Source organism: Seriola aureovittata, chromosome 23, assembly GCF_021018895.1.
Source record: "Seriola aureovittata isolate HTS-2021-v1 ecotype China chromosome 23, ASM2101889v1, whole genome shotgun sequence".
Taxonomy (NCBI): Eukaryota; Metazoa; Chordata; class Actinopteri; order Carangiformes; family Carangidae; genus Seriola; species Seriola aureovittata.
In genome coordinates this window covers 10,932,374-10,956,219 of record NC_079386.1, presented here as the reverse complement: position 1 = coordinate 10,956,219, position 23,846 = coordinate 10,932,374, and the positions used below count along the sequence as shown (strand labels likewise).

Sequence of the window (23,846 nt, the reverse complement as noted above, 5' to 3'; positions counted from 1 at the left end):
GTGGCAGGACAGAGCTGCCCCAGAAGCAGCCACTATCTCTGTAAAAAGCTATGAAAAAACCCACTATTGGCCTTAATGAGTAATTAGTCTACAGCATTTTGAAAAAAGGTGTGATTGAGAAAGTATGCAACACTGCAATAACATGTCAGTGACCGGACTTTTCTTTCCTACTCTAAATAAACTGTGAAAAAAAAAAAAAGGAACCAAAAGCACCAGTAGGTTGTCTTTTCTTCATGGCATCTTTTTGTTTTACACCCCCCCCCCCCCCTTAAAAAAACAACAACTTTGAACCATCTTTCTGTGCATACTGTCTGTCAGTTTATTTTTATTTTTTATAAATCAGGAAGATATGATTTGTTATGTAACAGCCTGTACAACGCAACATACAGAAAACAAAAACAAAAAAACAATACAAATCAAATTGTACAAAGCAGCACTGGGCCGTAAACAACCCATATAATAATATTTTTCACATTTTTGATTGGAAGTTTTTCCTTTGCCAAACCCCCGTAGATCTTCCATCAGTTAAATCACAGCTGCTCTTAGAAGGTGACTGAGCTTCTTTAATTATTATTTTTGAGTTTGACTCATCAAAACGGTGCCTGTGGGGAGGGGGAGGGGGGGTATCTTGTTCTGTAGCAGGTTTATCAAATTGGCAACAGGACTGAGAAAACGGTGAAAAAGAAATAAACGCTTTGGAAAGCTGTTCACATACAATCAGTCAGTAGGTGGATGTTTTGGAGCAAATAAAAACCCTTGTACAAACATTTTTACCAAATGTAAATCAATGATGTCAGTTGATGTAATAGAACCGCAGAGCCCTAATTGATAACATTCACATGTAAACACCAGCACAGGTCGTGGTGTGCGGACTACTCGGCGTCCTGCTGATCTCGGCGCTCCTCGGGGGGTTGGCTCTGGAGGTCCTGCCCGGTAAACAGTCAAGACATGACGGATGGATGGATCAGAGGAGCGGAGGTGTGAGTGGATCTAATGTAAACGATGGAGGGAAAAGGGATAGAGCGGGAGTGATGTGGAAAACCACTTAAACCCTTTGGCTTCAATCCATTTAAAACCACATTTTTAAAACAAATAATTCTCATTTTGGGAATTGCAGTTATTCGCTTTTGCAGACTGATGCCACTCCTCTGTATGTATGCTAACATGTATGTATGCTAACATGAAGCTACAACCAGCTTCTCTCCGTTTAAAGGAAACAAACCCCCCTACCAGCACATCTAAAGCTCCCTGCTGAACACAGTATATCTCCTTTGTTTCATCTGTACAAAACAAGTGTAAGATTCGCAGTTGTTCGGGTTATGTGCTGAACAATTTGTTGTCCCGGACTGGTACTGGTTTCCAGGCAACCCAACGTATACTCCACTGGTTACCTGGCAACTGGTCAAAAAAAATAATAATTTGGAGAATTCTTTGTAGGGATTGAACAAACAAGATAAAGTGTTAATCGGGGAACTTTAGGGCTGCGGACAGGTGGATGTTGTCACCTCTGGACCGGGTGCTGGCCCATACAGGACTTTTCCTGGATGGTTCCCATGGAAAAGCTGAGGAAAGTCAGTGTGCACTTCAAGGGAGGAGGGGGGCGGGTTAAAGTAAAAAAAAAAAAAAAAAATCTTTGAAAACACTGCCAACACCATTAATGTGTCTTAACCTCACTTGAAACCCAACTCAACAACACAAATTTATATTTTGTTATAAGTGTTTTCAAACACTTATTTTTCAGTTCAGGAAAAGAAAAAGAAAAAAGGATGACTACTCAGTGATTGGTTTGTCAAATGTCTTTTTCCCACCGCCTCTAAAAATCAGTGCACAGCCGCTATCCTGAGCTTTTTCTATGGGAACCATCCAGGACAGCTGTCTGCTGGCTGTAGCTTCGTATTTACCGTACAGACATGAGAGTGGTGTAATCTTCTTATCTAACTCTTGGCAAGAAAGCGGATAAGCTTATTTCCCAAAACGTACAAAAGTTCCTTTTTAAATCTTTGCGCTTGTGCCAGCAGCAGTAGGTGTATCACAACCCACCAAATATAGAAGTAAATATATATATTTTTAAATATTTCACGATGTATCCTTTCACTTGTAGCACAAGTAATTTGCCATTCAGTATCTCACACTACTTTAAGCTTCCCAAAAGGTGGAGGAGGTTTTTTCAAGTGAATTTTTCTGTCAAACTTTCCAGTTTTCTCCACAGTTTTTACGTCTGTGATTTTTTTTTTTTTTTTTCCCTCCATTTGTGAAGAGGAGTAAGAGGTGAGGCTGGGCCGTAAAAGAAATGCAAACAGGACTAAGAAAGTAGCCAGACTGCTAATGTGGAGACACAGAGGACAGCAACATACAGTGGTACATGTGTAAACATTTTTTTCTTCCTCCAGTTTGAACCCCCCCCACCACCCCCCCCAAAGAAGTCACAGTCACAAGACACTCTTGGGTTTCTGTTTTTCATATTTTTGTGAACACATTGTCACTTAGTTTTTTTTTTCCTCTTTTTTTTTTTTTTTTTTTTGACCCACGTTTCAGTCTCTTCAGGTGACAGTCCGTTAACGTGCAGGTTGGCAGGGGACAGCTCCTCCTGAAATAAAACACTGACCAGAGCAGAAGGGATGAGTGTTAAAACAAGTGCCAAAAAGTGAAAAGAAAAAGAAAAAAAAAAAACAGCTGTTTGTGAGGAAGAAAATTAGATTTCGGGAAGAATGAGAGCAAAAAAGAAAAAAAAGAAACGTGGCTAAAAAAACAACTAACTGCAGTGAATGAACAAACATGTCGTGTCGATGAGAAGTTAGTTAAAAAAATCGCCCACGAGTGTCCGAAACATAAAGTGCAGGCAGTGTCTGTTCTTCTTTGAAACCGCCGTAGCCCCCGGCCGTTAAAAGACTCCAAGAGCAAACAACCAAAAAACAAAAACAAAACAAAAAAATCAATAATGCTGAATTGTCAACAATCCAGAGTAGGAACATCTGGATTCCAGAGGAGTCTCTTGCTCAAGGCAGGGGTTGGATTTGGTTGTCAGTTTATTAAAAGTACGAGGAAGTGCCGCGTAGACCCTCCTCCTCCTCCCCCCCCCGCACTTCCACCCGAATGCCTCCCTTGTTTCTCCATTCACTCGATCCGGACGAGCAGGCCGTAGAGGAGCGTGCCGCCCTGCTCCTTAGTGATCCACTCGATCTCTGAGTTGCTGAAGCGGGGGTCCAGGGGCTCGCTGTGGCCGAGTGTCTGGGGTCCCACCTTGTAGGAGCCTGGACGCACACACACCTGGAATCCCACCTGGGCCTGGTGGCAGCGGTGAGAGCGGGGGTCCCGAAATCTGCATGGAGGACAAAGAGAGTATTCTTATTCAGTGTTGGTTCCCTGCTTTAGACTACAGAGATAAAAATGGATTTTAAAAAAACAAAACAAAAAACAAAAACAGGAGGACTTACTGCACTTTGGGAGCAAAGATCTCCAAGCCGGAGTAGCGCATGGTGGGGGAGAGCCGCACTCTGGGAACCTCCCTGCCGGGGGCGCTGTTCTCCTCTGGCTCACTGTAGCCGTTGGGCCCCTCCGCCTTCACCGGAGACACTGAGAAGATCGACGACGTCCCTGCAACATGTCAGTTACACTTGATGCTCTCGTCCAACAGGCGAGCGCAACAAAAGCAGAAAGAGCTGCGTCGCATTTTTCAGCAACAACATTCGCATCAAACCACAACAAATATTCCTGTGTTTCACTATTGGTTGTATGGCAAAGAAATAGTTAAACATATAGTTGAAAATGCTCAATAATGGTGGGGGTGGGGGTGGGGGTGGGGGTGGGACCACCCCTTTGTGTCTTTGTAAAAGAAGGAATGGGTTGTCTTCCTACCAGGCAGCAGCTGGCTGTGGTCCAGCGTGCGACGCAGGGCTCCTACACTTGTGCCGTGGTACGCAATGTGCCACTTCTTCAGTGCATTAGAAACCTCACAGTGGGGCTTGATCCTGCACAAAGAAGGCACATCCAATTATAGACACGTCCACAAACGAGCAGAGCCAATGAGCAAGGTAACAAAACCTACTGAGAGGGATTATTTTGTACTTTAATTACTACAAGATAAAAATAAATTAGCAAGTAAACGCACACAATCAAAGTTTTCAAGTCGTAAACATGAAGGAAAAGAGGATTCACTCATTTTCTGAACGTTCTCCCTGACCACTGTTTCCTTGTACCTCACCGCTTTATCCTATACCTGAACGAGGGACCATCCTCTCACCTGAGGGCGAAGCGGCACCATCCGAAGGGCAGGGCGTAGTCACGGGGCGGCTCGCCTCTCTTGTAATACGCCTCATCACCTCGTAGCTTGTGGCAGGACTCACAGTAGCACAGGTTGTACTTTGCATCCTCGTTGAAGTAACCATCTTAACGAAGCGGCGTTGGAGAAGATCGGTGACAAATGTTAGGGCTTCAGTTTACACAGACAGAGCTCATGGCAGAAAGGCGGCGGGGGTGGGGGTTGAATTCACCTGGTAATGTGAGCAGGTCCTTGAAGCGTGAGCACAGCGCCTGGTACTCGCAGGTCTTGTTGGGGTTGACCTCTGGAGGGGGCGTCCAGCACACACTCTCTTTGATTCCTGGGAAATAAACACAGTCACAGAGTCAGACACAGCGGGTGAAACTCAACTTTCCCTTTAAAGGAAAAAACCAGAGAGTGCTGCCTTCTTACCGTCAACCATGTCGGCCTTCTCCATGTCGCCCTGACAACGGGTCTCACCGCTCTCTCCACCCACAGCTGGCACATTGTTTGTCACTATGGTGACCTGCCATGATGACAAAACATCCATTAGCATTGTTAGGTTATAGGTGATAGTGATGTAACAGCTCGGCGGACTGGTCTTCAGCTGAGGTCAGACTGAAATCTGAACCTGATCTAGACTGAGAGCTGAGACTGCAGAGGACAGAGTCTACCTCCACACTCAGTCATCACATTTTTAAAAGGCTTTTTATATTACACGACTAGTTGACGTAAAGATCTGCTTCCACAACGAAACACCAACATCAGAGGGAAAACTGATAAATCTCATCTTCCCTGTCCTATTTGCGGTCAGCAAATAACGACACTGCATCACAGCCAACACCTGATATGGAGCACAACAGACAGTCTGCTTATTACACAGTGTCCATTCAGTCTGTCCCTGCTCTCAGTCATCACCTATACTGTCTTTTAATGCAGCCAATTTCACAGTTTAGTTGTTCTCGTTAACATATGTTTCTGTTTCTGTTGTCAGACAACGAAACAGCTATGAAACTGTGTTTTGATTATGACTCAAATATTTCCCGGTAACAAGCTGCTCTGCTGATCAAATCGTTTTATAATTGTCACATCATCTGACAACATAACTGTGTGATCAACTGTTCTGCAAAAGCTTTGTTTCCTTCTCACACTAAAACACCGTGCCGGCTACAAACAGCTACATCTTAAGATAAGAAATGTGCTGCTTAGTGTGGGGAGAATGAAGAGAATGCTTTTTTAAATGTAAAACTATAAGCTAAATACCTAAATCCCTACAAGATACCACAATGGAAACAACGTGCACAGACATGTTTGTGCAGACCTGTTCACACTGGCCGTAGAGGTCGATGAAGGGGTAGCAGGGTGAAGGGATGTCCTGCGCCGCCACGCCCTGGTCCATGCCGTTGACATAGAGGTGGAGACAACTGTTGGCGTCCACCAGCAGACCCAACACCGTCCCCTCTGGACAAGTGTCCAGATTAGGACCGTAGTTCTCGCATATCTGAGCAGGAGAGGAAAAGAACAATGAGCCAGGAGAGAAGTGTTTGGATGGATGACGGAAGAAAGGAAGAGACGTCAGAGAGAGAGGAAAACATTTTCAATATGACACAGATTTTGTGTGTTGAGGTGTGTGTTCGCACCTTTAGCGAGTTGTGGAAGACAGAGTCTCTCTGCAGCAGCCAGGCGGAGCGTTTCAGACAGCACGCCGTGGAGGGGAAGTTGAGCCGGTCGGGGGAGTGACCTATGACCCCTAACGACAGCGACGACGTCCATGACGGGTTCAGACGGTCGATCTGAAACTGGCAACAAAAAACAGCCAAAACTGTCTTATTCTGTAGAGTTTTGTGTTTACATTCAAGTGTTCAGTGACATCATGAATCTTTTAAGGGTCTAAATATATTCAACATATCAGATGTGAACCAACTGCACTGATGTATAAAAAATGGAAATGGAGTTCAATCGGATTAGTTATCTTTATTCTTTTAACCTATTTAGCTCAGATTACTTCACTCTCCATTATGGAAATCTATGATCACAATAAGATATATTTTTGTCCTTTTACATGTCTTATTTAGCATGAAGCATGTGATCGAAATAAATCTAGACTCATCCCTACTGACCAAACCGTGGCAGTACCTGGAACAGCTGCTGGCGAGCCAGCGGCTGGGCGGTGACCAGCAGGCCCTGGTTGTAGCTCGACACTCTGGCTGCTGTCAGGTTCTGGTTGGACAACTGGATGTTTTTCCCGTGGTTTTCCAGGAACGCCATGACGGTGGGCACCAGTGCACAGGGCTCAGCCTCAACCTGGAGGCAGCAAGAGATGACATGCAGAGCCTGAGGAAATTCAGGGATGTGGTGAATTAACACTTGATTGAAAAAGGGGTTAAAATCTAAAAAATACTAAACTAAAATCAAACTAATCTGCTGAACTAGTTCTCGGTCCAAACTGTCCAGATGTCAGCCATGTTGCTCTGTAACTTTAGGATATCTCGCTGACAGACTCTCCTCTGGCTCCTACCTCTCTGACAGGGGTGCTGTCCTCCTCTCCTTCGCTGCAGCTGTCTGAGGAGAGCGAGGGCGCCTTGACGCTCTCCATGTCCTCCATCAACGAGGAGCTGACGATGGACACCGCTGTTATCCGCCCGTACAGGTCCAACACTGCAAACACATTCTGCAAGAAGCAAGAGAAAGGAGCTGAATGGCAGTGTGGGGCCAAGTAGCTATTACTCTAATGTGGATGTGCACATTGTAGATAAGTGTGTGTGTGTGTGTGTGTGTGTGTGTGTGTGTGTGTACGTACCTTGGCCACTGCAGTAGCAGCAGGTCCCATGTCTTCTCCGTCGATGAAGATGTGCATGGTGTCGTCACTGCACCTCTTCACACCCACACGGTTCCCAACCTGGAAACACACATTCAGTCTTGACGTCTGTTGTTTCCGGGAGTCGAGAGAGACTAAATATTCATGCTCACAGTTTAGTTTGTCCAGAAAATAAAATGAAAAATCTAGAAACAGGTGTCTTCTCTGAGAGCACAGCACCCACTGTATGCAGAGAGTGTAGTGATGTGTGCTGATGTAAACGGCCTGTGATCGATCGTCTGATGTTTCAAACTGTGTTTTCTGTTTAAAAATACAGGGTTATTGTATTTCAAACTAAAATGTAGATAAAAAAAATGTGTTGAAGATAAGAATCCTAAAGCAACGAAGTGATTTTCAAGAGTGTTCATTTGATTAAAAAGACTTTTTCTTGTCTATCTCATAAGATGAATAATCTTAATTAATCTGGGTGTGATCCGTTTCAGGCAAGAACTGTTAATCACCAAACATTAGTCTATAATCAAAAATGTAAGATGATATCTCTTTTAGCTCATCTACCATAGAACAAAATGAAGACAGATTTAAGCCTGAATACTGATGGGTTAAGGTGATTATGATACAGCTCCTTAATATTCAGCACAGGTACTGATAAGGTCTGAGTGTCTTTGCCTTGTGTTACCTTAAAGTCAACATTAAATAACCAAATTTCTCCCTGTGAAATGTTTCATTGTTAATGCATTATTTTGCCTGAGCTGTGAGGAATCCTGCTGTTTTTTCACAATTTTTATTTTATTTGACAATAAAAAAAACAATCAAAAACCAAAGTGATAAGAAATGAAATCAAAAAGAGAAGAGGATAAAGAAAGAAGAAGAACAGACTTCACATAAAAAGGAGTGAAATGTTTGCGTTTTAAGCTGAGAAAAGAGGTAGATACTGATTTCTGTCTGTGATTCTCCGGAAGACTCAGACTCTGATAACACCGTATCATCTTAAATCAGGGCTTTGAAACAGCCAGAGGGGCTGGGTCAATGAATGTGAGGCAGAAGAGGACGTCATACAGGGTTTAAAGTTCCTTGAGACGACCTGAAACCAGATCCAACTGTGCTTTCAGCAATCCACAACATTTTGTACGGACTGTAAACCTAACAAGTAAACATGAGGAGCTTTATCTGTAAGCTCAGGTCACAGCTGAGAGAGCGGAGGGTGCAGCTCACCGTCAGCCGGTCCAGTGAACAGCCGTAGTTCTGGCGCTGCAGCGCGCCGTTGCGACGGACTTCAGAACCGCAGAGCAGCCAGGTGACCTTGGTGCGGAGATGCGGGAGGGAGGGGGAGAGACCCGACAGCGGGCAGGACGGCAGCTCCGGAGGTGCCAACGTGGTCAGACCGATATGCAGCGAACCGCACCACTGCTCATCCACTTCATCAATCCTTACCTGCAGTGAGACAGAGACAGAAACAGAGAGGAGGAGATCAGGAAGGAGAGGAAAACAAGTACGAGCTGCTCATTTTTACTGACGGAAATTTATTTCTAATATACACAGGCACTGGTATTTAAGAGGTTAATGTAGCATAATATTTAAAGTAGGTGTCAGGTTAATTTTCTGATGAAGTGCTCGGAACCGTCTCTTACCTCAAACAACTCGTCCGCTTTGAGTTCCTTCGCACTGAACACGATGCCGTGAGCGTAACCTCCGACTCTGACGGCCTGGCAGCCCTCACCCAGCAGCACCACGTTCTTACCGTGTTTACTGTGGAGCCGATGAGCAACGCCCGCAACTACACACACACACACACACACACACACACACACACACACACACACACACACACACACAAGATGTGACATGAGGCTTTGAGGACAATTGATATGTGACATTTTTTGTCTTCAATCTCTTCTTCCAGTTTGTTGTTTATTTCTTTACTTTTAAACAAGAGGTTTAATGCTTTACCTGTGTGTTCTTAATCATTTTCCTTTTCAGAATCCCACAACACTAAACATAGTCTTGGTAGTAATTATACAAAGTAGTTATTTTCCCAAACCTTCTACAGACTTTTTATATAACATCAATACTTAAAAGATCTAGAAATAATCAGACTCTATTTTTCCATGTTCTTCCAGGCCTGTGTAAAGACCCTGTTGAGTACCTGGTGAGTGAATGGGGAAGCTCTTCTCAGTGATGTTGCTGGTACACATGCTGTTGTCCAGCGGGCCTGAGGAGCTGGTGATGGACACCTGAACACACTGACCATACAGGTCGATCACTGCAAACACCTCTGAGAGAGAGAGAGAGAGAGAGAGGTGAAGTATTAGATACACTTATACTCAAGCCAGTGGTAATTCAGCCTCATCTGTTTGCAGCCCCTGGTTTTATTCTGTACCCGGTGGCAGACCGGAGCAGGCCACACCCTGGTCCACGCCGTTGATGTAATAGTGGAGGTCGCCGCTGGCTGAGCGCATCATGCCGATCCGTGAGCCCGTGGTCAGGGAGTCAAGGTCGCAGCCGTAGTTGTTGCGCATCGTGTTGCCATCCTGCATGATGGCTGTTCCACTGTGAGCGAAGGAGGAAAGCAAAAAAAGAAAGATTCTGAATTGAGGAGTTGGACTCCCTGCAATCCCTGATCCAAATGTAAACAATGGGTTGACTCGTGACCAAAATTCAAATTCAAACAACAGAAGTTGAATGTGTTGTCTCCGACATCGATAGACAGCTGTTTCAATGTAAGGAAATACACTAGACAACATGCTAAAGATATGAATGAATCCCACAACCTTATAATGTTTTTAGTTTTTTCTGGCAAGCTCTCCACGTCTGTCTGTCTGTCTGTCTTTCCTTGTTTTGAAGGTTCCAGGTGAAAAAGGTTGAAAACTTTAAAAAGATGGTAATACATCATATTCTCATAGCGCATCACTACCTGAGCATCCAAGTGTCATAGTCGATGTCAGTCATAGTGTTTGGAAACTCCAGCTCCTCTGGCCTGATGGCTGTCACTCCTGGACACACAGTACAACAGCAGTGATTACACAGAGATACATGTGCTTGTAACATCGAAAATGATGTTAGAAAAATAAATGTTTGATACCAGAGAATATAGAGAGAGAGAGAGGAAGAAAAAAAAAAAACCATGAGCAGCTGGATTCCCCAGTGGACAGAAACACCTCACCTGCTTCTATTGAACCCGACCAGCGGTCCACCATCTTCTGAATAATGATCTCAAACAGCTCTCCATCTCGAAGGCACCTACAACAACGTGGAGGTGACGAGTTAAAATCCTGAGAGAGCTGAACGCCCTTTAGTCCTCGCTGCAGCCTCATGGGAATGGGAACCGAATGTCAGTACTTATTCACAACCTTCTACACAGAAGTGCCCTCTTTATCTTTGACACCATCCCAAACTAATCATTTGTATCTCGTGACCTTTTAACCACATTAATACTAACAATGACTGGTAGTGGACAAGTTAGACAAAAACACATCTTGTGTGTATCATAATTACGCGTTATAGTGTAACGCGTAATGTCTCGGCTGGGTTGTTGTCAGTCTGTGCCTCAAATGAGATTTAATTAGCACAATGCCACAGTTAAAACTGCGGCACAGATGGCAGAATTGATGTGGAAGCCTGTTGTGAATCTGAGCAGCTCATTATGAGAAACCAGAAAATTGCACCAGCTGCTAAAAAGCAGGGCCTCTGGGTTTACACTACTGATTCTGATACATGAAAATATAAACACAGTGTGAAATGTGCTGCCTCCAATGTGCTGGAGTATTACCAACAGCAACCCGCAACAGGCGTGACTGAACAACAACTTTCCTCAATAGCAGAGTCTATGAAGAGTCTCCAGTTCATGTGGCAGTTATTACGTTTTCTGACCCGCGGATCATTCGTTTCATCACCTGTTGGAAATGACAATGGCGTCGTTGAACTCGCTGCGGCAGTTCTGACGCAGGGCGGTGCGCCCCCCGTTGGTGATGACTGCGTTGGTGCCGTGTAGCTGGTGGAAACGCAGGTCGCTGGTCGTGGTTGCCCCGGCTACTGAGCAGGGGCTCCCGGGGGACATGGCCGTGGGCCCCTCTGAGCTGTCCTCTGGGAGAGGGGGGAGGTCCACTGAGACAGGGAGAGGCGAAAGAGGGGAAAATAGTCAGATGCTCAACTTCAAAGTCACTCTAGCTTCCTAACCGTTTCTCTGCCTCCCTCTCTCTCACCCATGTCGTCCATGATGGTGGCCTGAGCAGCCTGCCCATACAGGTCGACCACGGCGTAGACGCTGGGAGGGACGTTCCAGGCCGCCGGGCCCTGAGCCACGCCGTTCACAAAGAAGTGGAGGCTGCCGTCTTCTTTCCTCACCACACCTACTGTGTCACCTGCCTGCGGGAGGGGAAAAGAGACCGTAAGGAAAGCAGCAGTAAAACTTTCTAGCAGAGGGAAGGATCAGAGTGACAGGAGCGACTGACGACTGACAGCTGGGTAACTCGCTCACCTTGAGCCGGTCCAGGTTGTGTCCGTACTCGTCCAGTATTGTGGTTCCGTTGTGCATCACGCCATTCCCCGTCATCATCCAAGTCCCTGGAAAACACAACACAGCAATCTGTTTGAAAGGTATCTCACACACTCCCGGTGACTTACAGACAAATGTATTTGTTTATTATGAGTTTAATTCATTATTCAACTCTAAAAAACATTCATCAGGTACCTCAGCGTAGTCCAGTGCTGAAAAGATGAAAAGATTGTTTCTTTTACCTGAGCGCAAGTTCGTCATGGTGGAGGGCAGCTGCAGGTATGCAGGGTTGTGTGTTGTGACTCCGATTTCGATGGAGCCCGCCCACTTGTCCACCATCTTGTCGATGCGGACCTGGAACACCTCATTGGAGCGCAGAGGCCGGCTGCTCAGGACCACGCCGTGGTTGAAGTCGTCAGTCGCACTGTGGAAATAATGTTGTTAACCTGTGAGTACATCAGTGTTTTGTGCTAAAGATACTGCAAACCTTGGTGGCTTTTTTCACACCTACATTTATGTTTCCATAGTCCTGAATTCTTTATATATCCTTTGATCAAAAAATTTTTATCGTAATTTTATTTCTGTGAAATTATTGTTGAGGAACTTCTGTTTAAACAGAGTTTGACATTTGGGTCCAGCTCCTCTTCTTGATAGAAAGAAACAGTTTTGAAGAAAAGTGTATTTATTTATTTTTTTCAAGTATCAGGAGGAGGTGGACTCACTGTGGCCGCAGCGCCGTCCTCCCGTCACTGATGATAGCGGCCTTCTGGCCACAGTTGGGGTGGAAGAGCAGGCGGTCGGGCCCCTCTGGGTCCGGAGTGAGGGAAAGAGACGGCCGGGGTCGACCAACATCGGGAGATAAAGCCCTCATGATGGCATTATTGCGTCTGAGTCGGTCACTGTGGTTGTGGTTGTGGACTATGGTGACTTTGACGGCCATGCCGTATAGGTCGACCACACCGTAGACCACGCCAGGGGTCTGCGCTGCTGCAACACCTGGAAATACATCGTGTGGAAACAGAGGTACATTCTCAATTACAGTATTTCTTATGTCCAATTTATGTTTTTAAGTATTGATTGTAAGTAGGAGGGTAGTACATCTACTTTACAATAAGTACATAATTACGCAGCATCATGGGATCACAGCAAAACAACAAAAATATAATACAAATCTGAAACAGGTAAATCTGTTCATGTTCTATTTGGTCCCATCTTTCTGTTCTGAGTCCATCAGTTGGTGCCTTTTTATAGCCATGAAAATAATATCATTCCATCCACTTTCAGCCCCACCCTCCCAGCAATGAGCTTTCATTCCCTCGTGAGTCCTCTTGATGTGTCTCACCTTGGTCGATGCCATTGATGTAGAAATGGAGCGCGCCGCTGGCTTTGCGCATCAACCCTATGTGATCTCCCTCCTAAAACACGATGGGAGAATTTGATGGAGATTATAAAAACAGAATACTTGCACGGTAGGTGGCAGAATGAAGTATGTATGTGTGTGTGTGTGTGTGTGTGTGTGTGTGTGTGTGTGTGTGTGTGTGTGTGTGTGCGCGCGCGTGTGTGGTTACCAACCTGGAGTTCATCAAGGCTGAATTCACAGTATTCCCTGCGGGTTCCTTTCCCGTTGGTTAGTATCCCACAGCCACTCATCATGATTGTACCTGAGCCAGATAATGTCATTAATTACCCAAAGATCAAGAAAGTATCTTGTTTTGTTTAATGCAGTTGTGTGTTGTTTGTGTGTGTGTGTGTGTGTGTGTGTGTGTGTGTGTGTGTGTGTGTTACCTGAGCGCAGATTAGTCATAGTTGCAGGATAGTCCAGGTTGTTGGGGTTGTGTGTGGTCACGCCAATCTCTATTGAGCCTGACCACTTGTCCACCAACTTATCAATACGGATCTGAAAAAAACAAACAAACGACAGAAACACATTTAATCTCTTCTGGTACGAATAGTTTTTAATTATTAATTTTCAGTTACATTTTAGTCCGAACAGAACATGGTTTTCCCCCGTGCAGCCTCGAGCAGCACAACATCACACACGACTGCACCCCTTGGACGGCAGTGTTGATCTCTGTTGATTACAGCTGGGCTGTGTATCAATATACTAATAATATCCTGATGTGAGACTGGATCTTTATTTTTGTTTTTTTACTCGGTGTTGGTGAAATAAATGTTTCTTTTCCTGGTTCCACAGGCTGAATCACAGTCTCTACAACTTCCTATTACTTATACCTTTACCTGCTGGGCCATTACAGATAATTTCTCTCACACACACAGTGTCAGGAACAACTGTTCCTCCAGACCAGAGCTGAAACAATTAGTCATTTAATAAGACAGCACATCCACAGAGAAGTGACAACAATTCTGAAAAATGATGAGTCATTTATGACCGTTATAAAGCAAAATTGTCAAACATTTGCTGGTTCGATCATTTTAAATATGTAAAATATGCTCCTTTTTTATGTTTCAAATAAATGTAAATTTAGTATCTTTGGGTTAAAATTAAAAAAAGTTACTTAAAATTATATATAGAATCATTAGTTGCATCTTTATTTCTGAGTCAAATTCTCAATATCAAAGTGTTCGGACAGAAAAGTGTGATGTTTACTTAGCCTTCCTTCCTGACTTAGTCAAACAACTGCACTGATAACTTTAAACAAGTTAGTCATAACTCATTATCGGGTCACTACATTATTCATAAATGAGCAAAAATCCGAGCATTGACTTGTGTGTTTGTGATCACCTCAAACATCTCGTTGTGTCGGAGCGGCCGGTTGGTCATCACCACGCCGTTGTTGAACTCGTCCAGCGGTCTCCTCCGCTCCGCCGTCTTGTTGTTGTTGCTCAGTTTGATCAACGTGCCGCATTTCTCGTGGAAGAGCAGCGCGTCATTGGTGGTCATCCCACCTGTCAGAGCCCCCAGCCCCACCCCTCCGTTACTTGCAGGACTGTTATTAGTATTTCCGCTTTCTCCACCGCTACCACCACTTCCTCCTCCTCCTGTCGTCCCTGTCCCACTGTCGCTGTTCACTGCACCTCCTCCACTGCTGCTCCCTCTGTCATTTCTGGAAGAGGAGTCAGTGCCTGCATTTCCTCCTCCTTCTCCTCCACCGCTGCCTCCTCCTGCTCCTCCTCCACCTCCTCCATCCTCCCCTCCGCCCTCATCCTCAGAGCGATAAAAAGATACTATTGCGTTGTTGAACACGTCGAAGAGCTGGTGCTCGGTGAGAACTAGGGATAGAAAGGAAGATGAGAATGGCTGTCAGTGCTGGTCATATTGCAAAATGTCTATCAACTGATCCCAGGAGGATTTTCTCACCTGTGTCAGGCTCCAGGTTGTTGGGGAACTTGTCTGGTCTGTTGTGACTGCAGCTGAGCTCAGGCACTGGCAGGAGAGGAGTGAAAGGGACACAACAGATGAAAACAAACCAACCTACAGAGTAGGGAAAGAAGAACCATAAAACAAACGCTCCCTACCTTCATCTCCATTCATCATTCCATTCATTGCTGCCACATTCATCAGTGCCGTGATCCCTGCATCCTCCCGACCCCCGCGTACCACCACCTCTTCCTCCTCCTCCTCCTCCTCCTCATCCTCCTCCTCCTCCCGCTCTATTGTCTCTCTCTCCCTCTCTGCGGAGGGCGGCGGCGGCTCGCAGCTCACCACCGTCACTTGAGTGCACTTGCCGTACAGGTCCACCACTGCCCACAGCTTGGGCGGCAAGCCGCTGGCGGCCGCACCGCAGTCCTGGCCGTTAACCCAGAGGTGGAGCTCCCCGCGGGAGCTGCGCTGAATGCCCACGCGGTCGCCCTCGGCCAGCTGGTCCAGGTCCCGGCCGTACTCCTCCAGGACCGAGCGGCCGTCACGCAGCACCGAGCAGCCCGACACGATCCAGGAGCCGCCCTTCAGGCCTGTGGCGCTGCTGGGGAAGTCCAGCGCGGCGGGGTCCAGTGCCGTCACGCCAATCTCAATGGAACCGCTCCACGAGTTCACCTGAGGCCGAAAAGAGGAAAGGTTCAATTAGGTCAAAAATATGTCAAAAATACAGACTCATCATGGCCTTCACAAGTAAGCAGAGTCCCATGTTCACAACAGATTCAGAGGCAGAGAGCAGTAACAGCACATTTGTCAGCAGCTGCTTCTCTGACCACAAAAAGACTCAGTGTGGAAGCATCTGAGCCGTGATGTGGGAGTTGCTGTTGAAAGAGTCAGGTACTGTGCTAAAAACTGCAGGTAGATATCTACGGAAGATGAAGTGTGCCTTGTTGTATGATCCATCTTGTTATTTTTAGTCACTCTATCAGTGAAGAACGAAGCTTTGAAAAAAAAGCAAAAAAAAAAAAGCAGGACAGTGCGGCCACACTAACACACGACTGAAAACTCAGCTGTCAACTGTAGAAGAGATTATTGGAGTTTCAGCAGTTTGCAAGAACACAGGGTGAAACAACTTCACTCATCATTACCAGTACTCTGCTTAAAGATGAGACCAATGTAAAGTAGAATCACCATCCCAAAATCTGATGTTGAAAGCACATCGATGCAGAAAGGTAGTAGTGTGCACATCAGGGTTGCCAGATATGTATAAGTACAGTAGGCTGGGGGTGGAGTGGGGGGGGGGGGGGCACGTTAAATTACCCTATGAGCAATAGAGAAAGAGGTGTGACTCAAAAGAGCGAGCGTGTCCGGCCCCATGGCCGCGGGAAGTAAGTGCAGCACCCCCTAGGCGTGAGGATCTTTTATTTTTTTAATGGCGTTGACATGACCAGTGCTACTCTGCCTCAGAATGACGTATTTTTACCTAAATCTAAACCCACTCCTCAGCCAATCCATCCAACAAAGGCAAAGATCACTAACCAATCAGAGGCAGAGTAGGGCGGGTCATGGCAACTCTAATCAATTGCTCACCAGGTGATGCCAATTAAGTCTGTTCAGGGTTCAGGGTTTAGGGGAGACATACGGATTGTGCCACGGATTAAATCACAATGGCGCAAAAACGCGTTTCGTTTGGTTTTGATTTTGTGTCCTGGACGGAGAGACCGTCGCCACTGCACCGAGCGGAGTATCAGCCGGCGGCTACCAGGTGTCGGGCTCGGACTGACTGGGCGGCATTGGAGGAGCCTTTCCAGCCACCTAACTTCACATTTCCTGCCAGACGTTTTGGAAAAAGAAACTTTCATCCACGAATCTGCACCAGCTTGGTGTGCTAAACGGAATTGGCTGCAGTACGTGGCGGAGAGTGATCAGGTTGTGTGTTTTTCTTGTATGAAATCAGTGGGGGGAAAACTGATAGATGAAGACAGTTTTAGGGCTGACAACCTCTTGGTGAAGGGCGGCTTTTAAAGCAATTGAAAAAGTCAAAGAGCACGACAGATCTAAATTGCACACCGACCCAATACAAAGGCATGCTGCTTTAAGTAAAGTGCCAATTAACGCCCTCTTGTCTGATGCTGCTGCCAAACAGCAGGGAACCACAGGACACGTTTTGGAAGTTTAGAGTACTTCTCTTTGCCTGCTCATCTCTGTGGCCTCCTCACGGCTACACCACCATGACCCAGAAGACTGACTCACCTCTCCTTGATGCTTGTCCACAGTGACGTTGTGAACTCATTGGACATCCATGCCCCATCCAAACCCAACATACCAAAAGCGCAAGGCCAGCTTTGGATTATTGTAACTACCGGAGCACATTGTCTGCAGCTCAAGGTAAGATGTCTGGTTTATTACAAGCTGCCGCTGAACAGTTGCATGTTTGGATGTGTACTTGTGTTCTGTGCACAATGAGCTTTTGGACCTGTTTACAATAGAGGCATACATTTGATGATGCACTATTGTAAGCTGCCGCCAAAGCAGTTAATAATTAATTTAACTTAAAACATCACACTGATATACCTTTTGTTGAAAAATGTACATATTTAGATATGTTCTTGTGTGCCATGTGCAATGGGCTTATGGACGTGTATTGCAAAGCTATGGCATTATTATGTTTCTATGTTTTCTAGACGTTGTTGTTTTGGTCTGTGTTGAAGTAGCATTGTAGGCCTATGTTGTATGTGTATGGAGAAAAACCGAATATGAATTTTTACAAAATAAGCTCCAACATGTATTTGCAAAAAAAAAAAAAGAAAAAAAAGCTCCTCCCACTCCAGCACCCCCAACTTAAAACATCTTCCTGCAGCCCCTGGTGTGTCTCTCTCCCTCATTGACTCCAGAAGATCTATTTACAGCCATAAAAAGCAGCAGGATAAGAAACTGAACTAAATGACGTGTCTGTCTGTCTCCTCCGCTCTTAAATCACAGCAGCTCTATACACACAACAAGCGGCTTCATTACAATCAGCTGATCGGGGTGTGCGTGTATGTGCGTGTTGCAAGCATTGGTTATATGGTTATATACGTTAAACTGTGACAGGCAAATTAAATTTAGTATGAATTTAATACGACAAATAAGTTAAAATATTCATTGGAAAACAAATGAAATATGGCTTTGACATTTGCAAAGGCATGAGCAATCGGTGATCGTTCTGGACCGATATCATCGTCCATTGGCACAACCCTAGTTCACATCCCTTCCTATATTTAGAGCTGGAGCAGGATACCAGATCAAAGAACAAAAAGGAGAGTATTACATCCAGCTTGACATCACAGTCAGCTGACTTAAAAATATATATATTTATATGTATAAGACTTGTAACACGATCCTTATTGTCATATAACAAGTGTATGTGTATTTGTTTGATCTGTTGACCATGACATCAGAGGAGTGTTGTCAAGTTGGCCATTTGCCCGGCAAGGACCATAAGGTTGACATGCTGCCCTTATTGATCCAATAAAGTTTTGTAAGCTTTAACCTGGTGTGCACATACTCTCTATTTTTCCTTTAAGTGCATACAGAAAATAGGTAAGAGCTCATTAAATATTTGGCTTTTCCTGCACTACAGCTCAATTTCTCTGAAGCTTAATAAGACGAATGTTATTTCATTGAAAAAAATTGTAATTTCTGAAGGTGCCTCCAACACAAATTGCAATTTTAGCAATGTACCAAACATGTTGGTAATACACTTGTTTAAATTTGATACTTAGAAAATTTCAGGGTCCTTGCATCACTCATCTAGCTTGAGGGAATTTTAACTCCACGTCGTCATGAGTTTTCAGGTGACAGGTTTCCTAAATGACTGGATACTACCTAGGTGGTTAACGATCTACAGTACATGAAATGCCACTGAAAACACTGTGGGCTCGAGACGTAGACAATGCTCCTTTCTCCAATTTCTTTTTTCACTCTGTATAGTGAGAGAAACAATATCAGGAATATGAGCTACCGGCACAGATGCTCATGTGGTCCAGCTGTGATGCACACAGAGCAAACAATCCTTAAGCAAACAGCATCTCTTCCATGATCTTACAGATTCAAGACATGAAAACACCAATGATCTCACATCTCTTAGCACACAAACGTTTAACTGCAAAACTCCTTGTCTTTGCATGACATTGGACTCCTATCATGTAACAAGCAGCCTAAGATATCCATTTCTTCCCAGAAACACAAAACTCAACATAATCACAATAATGTGATGCTTTATTGATCTCTGGGGGTATTTGTTTTGCCCCCACAATGTGGATGACAGACTGCAGTGTCAGCTATAACAGAGTCAGTGCAGCTGGTGGAGATTCACAATCTTGCTCAGAGACACTTCACTCCAACAGATGCTTGCGAACACGGGGGCATGAACCCACGTCATCTCACCGAGGACGAGCGATCTCCTGGCTCGCTGCCCTCCACCTGCTGGCCTGGGAGAAAAACATGCAACAAAAAGCTCTGCAGTTTGTGCTTCAGGCTTTAGAGAATTTAGTCAAATGTAATCTAAACTGTACGATCAATATCCAACTATTCCTCTTCTCCCAGCTTCTCCACAGGACTCTAGTTTAAGTTGGCAGAAATCCACCCTGATGAAGTGACCTTGGCCATAACATTAAAGCCCTGCCACCTCCTGTGATTTTTTTTTTTTTCTTTTCTCTGCAGCTCACCTCTGTGCCAAAGAGAGAACAAAACGAAATTTCCTTTGAGATCAATATTATTTTGAAAATGTTGTCCTGTCTGCCTCCTCTCCTTCATCTGTTCCCCTGGTGTCCTCCTGAGCTCCATGGCAGGTGCTATGTAAGGCAGTGTGCTACGACAGCCCGGGTATCTAGGTTAACAGATTTAGTAGTAACTCAGCCTGACCGGGTCGCTGTGTGGAGGAGACAGACATCTCCTTCGCTCGCTCACTCACTTATGTAACAGCAGCCTGTGGGTGTCTGCCTCTCAGTCTCTCTCTGTTCAGAAGCCCAATAACTACAGGACACAACCATACATGCCAAGTAGGACAACTGAACAGCTTTTTAAAAGAATGGAAAATTAACTGCATGCGATTTTAAATTCAAACGCGGTGCCCGAGACGCATTGCTAAGACTATGCAGAGCAGAAAAAGCTCTCAGACCATCCACACACAACATCTAACAACTGAACCCTGAACAGGAGAGGGGAACACAATTCACACAATAACTAACAAAAATTTTGAATAAATTTACATGTTAACAGCCAAAATATAGGCAGGATTTGGACAAAGAAAGTGACACACTAAACTCATTTTGATTGGCATGCATTCAATTTAAAAGCTTGTACAAATTTCAACGAATATGAACATTTGTAAGTCAAATATGAAAAACAATCTGGGCTTTAAAATACTAAATTTACTGATACCTTCATTCAATTGCTAATTTGACTTGTATTTCTTTGACATGCACCAGTAGAGGTAATATTGCCAAAAAAAATAATAAAACAACAATATCATAATGAAGATGCATTTCAAGGCTAATGTTGGGTATACGGCTGCGACTGATTGATTACATCAACTAACTGTTTCAGCTCTAACTGCCTGTGACTGATTAAGGCTACAGGGCAGCTCCAGTTTAAAATCTAATTAGTTCTAACTAATACACAAAGTAAACTTGGATCATCCGTTTGGATCACTTTCTAAACCACAGTAAAGTTACTTCTTCCAGTCTTAAATACAAACCCAAAACCATTGACAGCAAGTAATAAATAATGTCATTTGCTCTCTTGCACTCATTTTCCAGCTTCCACTGTAGCTTAGTGGATGTCAGTGGACAGGATGGGCAGTCATAACAGTCTGTGTGCTCTGTGATGGAAAGTTATTGATTTTGAGACAGGCAATGCATGTCATGATAGAGCATGAGGCTGTTTATGAGAGCCATAAGGGATGGGTAATCGTTTATATACAGTAGGTGCTATTAACCTGGATGTTTGGCTTTACTGGCACTCATGCAGCTCGGCCTCTGCATGGTACATTTTCAAAATAACCTATCTATGCGCAGGGGTCTTGGCCGGACACACTGTTGTTTAGAAGGGTGTGTGGCCCAGTTGGCATTGGCACACGCTCCAGAGCTGCCATGTTGTTGATAAACCCAATAGGTTGGCAGGGCGCAGAGGCAGAAGCCATTACAACGGACAAGCTATCCTACACTGAGAACAGCCAAACACTGTAAACACGTTGCACAGGAATTGACACGGTTTGGAGAGACAAGAGCATACAGCACAAACAACAGTAAACCACTAAAGTTAAAGCAATATTTTTAAAAATTAAATACAGAAATTATGATGTTTTTCCTGAGGAAGGAGGGGGAGACTTTTCCCAGAAACTGAGAGAAATGGATGACATTCACTGCAAACACAAAGCAGTCTATCATGTCTGGATGAATCTAATGACAACCTGGACAGTTGCATAAGAAATGTAAACTCCAATTGGTCATGTTAAGTTTGTCATTTTATATTGTAAAATACCTTTAAATTAATACAAATAAATAGTAACAAAAAGTATTATGACAGCAAATGTCCCAGCAATTAAAAATCCATGTTTAAATACCTGTAATTAATGAGTTATACCTGTTAGTGGTCAAACTCCTCATGCATTACGCTGCCTGGTCAGAGCTAGTAATGTCTGAATGTGCTTTGTGTTTGGCTCAAGATGTGTGTAAATATTAAGGAGACAAGCTCAGTCCTTAAACATGCAACTCTGGATATTATCATTGGTGACGCTGGAAACAGAAAGCAGTGGCTGATTCTACGTATTTGTGTCTATTTAGGTTCACACATAAGCCTTTGAGTCACTATGACAGCCCGGTCTGGTTTGAGCACTGCAGCATTATTAGCCACCGGGACAGACAGACCGGCAGAGAGGCTGACAGGCACCGATGACAGTCACCCCCACAGCTCCGTTAGCCGGCGTTACTCCACTCCTGTGGCTCAATAAACAACACCAAGTCTTTGTCAACACGCGACAGAGCACCCATAGCACCTTCCAGAAAAGCTAGCCCCGGCTAGCCCGGAATCACACCGCCTGCTACTGCTAACGGCTCATTAGCATGGCTAACTGCCTGCACCGAGGCACCCCGGGCAGGTTGTCGTTAGCTCAGCGATCCGTTTAACATTTATACACATAAGAAGGTGTTTCTTAAGCCTCTGTGTCCCTGCTAGATCTATGACAAAGTGCATAATTCGCCTAAACAATCCCGACAACCTTGGTCGCTGTCAAGCCGTATGAACCGCCCTGAACAGCAGGAGCTCCTCACTGCGGACAGTGACAGACCCCCGGCCCGTCCCACCAGCGCTGCTCCCGCATTATCGCTGCTCTCGCCCCGCTCTGGAGGAGCAGCGGCGGCGGCCTGTTGTTGCTTACCTTCTTATCAATGCGGACAGTGAAGACATCTCTGTCCCTCAGTGGCTCCTTGCTAAGCACCAGGCCGTGGTTGAACTCCTGGACTGGCTGGTTGCGCCGAGCGGTTCGGTTCGAGTTGGACAGGCCGATCAGCTTTCCGCTCCGCGGATGCAGCTCCGCCGCCATCTTCAGTGGGCGGCCAGTGTTCACGACACTCGGGGTTTGCGACAGTAACGTTATGGTATCCGGTAGATTTCAGAAATCGATACAATTGAGCCGCACCGCACCCTTATAGTAAAACATTAAATCACCCAATATAAAATTAATTTGAGATGTTCACATGTTCATAAATTACGGAAGTAATTTTAATCTAATTTAAACAGAAATGGAAGCTTTCTTTTTTGGGGGGGTCTCCCTTTTTTGTTTTTTTTTGTATTTTTTCATTTTATTTTTGACCTTAGTCTAAAGCTATACTATTGCACCCACTGAAAGTGAGATCTGTTAGAGTTGGAATATTCTGGATTTTATGGTAAATAAGTTGATTTTACTGGATAAAAAGTTTCCTCATGCTCAAATATATTTCTTTTTTCCACTTGATTCATTTATGTAATGTGTAGTAGCAAGACAAAGTATGTGAACCCTTTGGAATGACCTGATCTTCATCTAAGAGAAACACAATTTACTTACATAACAACAACAATTTGATAATTATAATCCTTCATATCTTTATGGAACACACCCATCAAACATTAACAGTGCTTCTGGAAATGTAAGTTAACCCTTGGCTTTAATAACAGGTTGAACCTCCTTGGGCAGCATTAACTTCAAATAAGCTCTTCCAGTAGCTGCTGATCAGATCTGCACAACATTCAGATGAAGTTTGGACCATTCTTCCTTATAAAAGTCATATTCTTATTGGATGTCTGGTATGAACGTTTCTCTTCAGGTTATTCCACAACATCTCTGGTCTGGGCCACTACAAATGGTACATTTCCTTGGTTTGAAGTCATTCTGTAGTAGATTTTCTTCAATGTTTAAGGTCATTGTCCTGCTGCATCACCCAACTTCTACTGGTTGAGTTTCAGCAGTTGGGTAGCCACCCAGTACCCCCGTAGTTTGAAATCTATGTATAATTACAATTTATTATTCAAATAGTGCCATAGGTGTTTCTGCTTAAATTTTTGGACAATACAGAGGTGATAATATAGAGCATTTCTCCCCATCTTAACTTTCATTACATTATAAACCAACAGATAATATTCTGAAGAACCTCTCATCCACAAGAAAATATCTGAAGACATCCCTCACAATCTTACAAATATGTAAAACTCTCAAAATATCAGAATAAGTTTTTTTTTTTTATGAATATGATTGTGAGGCTGAGACATTCTTGCTCTACTTCTTATTCTACTATAAAGTTTCTCATATGATGAACTGTGTTTTTGACCTGATATAATCTACATGCATTTTCTTTATTGGTTACATCACATCATACACAGAGTGGATGGTGCATCTAACACCGTCTCTAAAAATCCACTAGAGGGGGCAAAATCCACATTTTAA

General features: G+C 44.4%; 1 protein-coding gene across 2 annotated transcripts; it reads right to left on the bottom strand.

Moving 5' to 3' along the window:
- Positions 1-295: 295 nt before the first annotated feature.
- neurl4 (neuralized E3 ubiquitin protein ligase 4) lies at positions 296-23,845 on the bottom strand. 2 transcript variants are annotated; one of them, XM_056368750.1, is made up of 29 exons: positions 22,305-23,845; positions 15,046-15,562; positions 14,888-14,953; positions 14,312-14,799; positions 13,354-13,465; positions 13,141-13,229; positions 12,911-12,983; positions 12,291-12,564; positions 11,811-11,992; positions 11,551-11,636; positions 11,276-11,438; positions 10,967-11,177; positions 10,237-10,313; positions 9,988-10,066; positions 9,454-9,623; positions 9,220-9,348; positions 8,705-8,850; positions 8,289-8,507; positions 7,059-7,157; positions 6,777-6,929; positions 6,395-6,592; positions 5,899-6,057; positions 5,580-5,759; positions 4,691-4,784; positions 4,491-4,598; positions 4,241-4,385; positions 3,856-3,968; positions 3,435-3,594; positions 296-3,319 (listed from the first exon to the last, which is right to left on the bottom strand). In XM_056368750.1, exons 1-29 carry the CDS (start codon positions 22,467-22,469, stop codon positions 3,115-3,117), a joined length of 4,860 nt encoding a protein of 1,619 aa, XP_056224725.1. In that variant the 5' UTR covers positions 22,470-23,845; the 3' UTR covers positions 296-3,114. The 2 variants fall into 2 exon arrangements, with proteins under 2 accessions (XP_056224725.1, XP_056224726.1); XM_056368751.1 differs by having other exon boundaries at positions 6,395-6,562.
- Between the last annotated feature and the right edge of the window lies 1 nt (position 23,846).

What these genes read in the sequence shown, in the direction of transcription:
- neurl4 (XM_056368750.1), bottom strand. Translation starts at nt 22,469, where the DNA reads ATGGCGGCGGAGCTGCATCCGCGGAGCGGAAAGCTGATCGGCCTGTCC. An exon ending in TATGACTAATCTGCGCTCAG is followed by an intron (nt 13,230 to 13,353) that starts GTAACACACACA and finishes TATCTGGCTCAG; the next exon opens with GTACAATCATGATGAGTGGC. An exon ending in ACAGCACCCCTGTCAGAGAG is followed by an intron (nt 6,593 to 6,776) that starts GTAGGAGCCAGA and finishes GAATTTCCTCAG; the next exon opens with GCTCTGCATGTCATCTCTTG.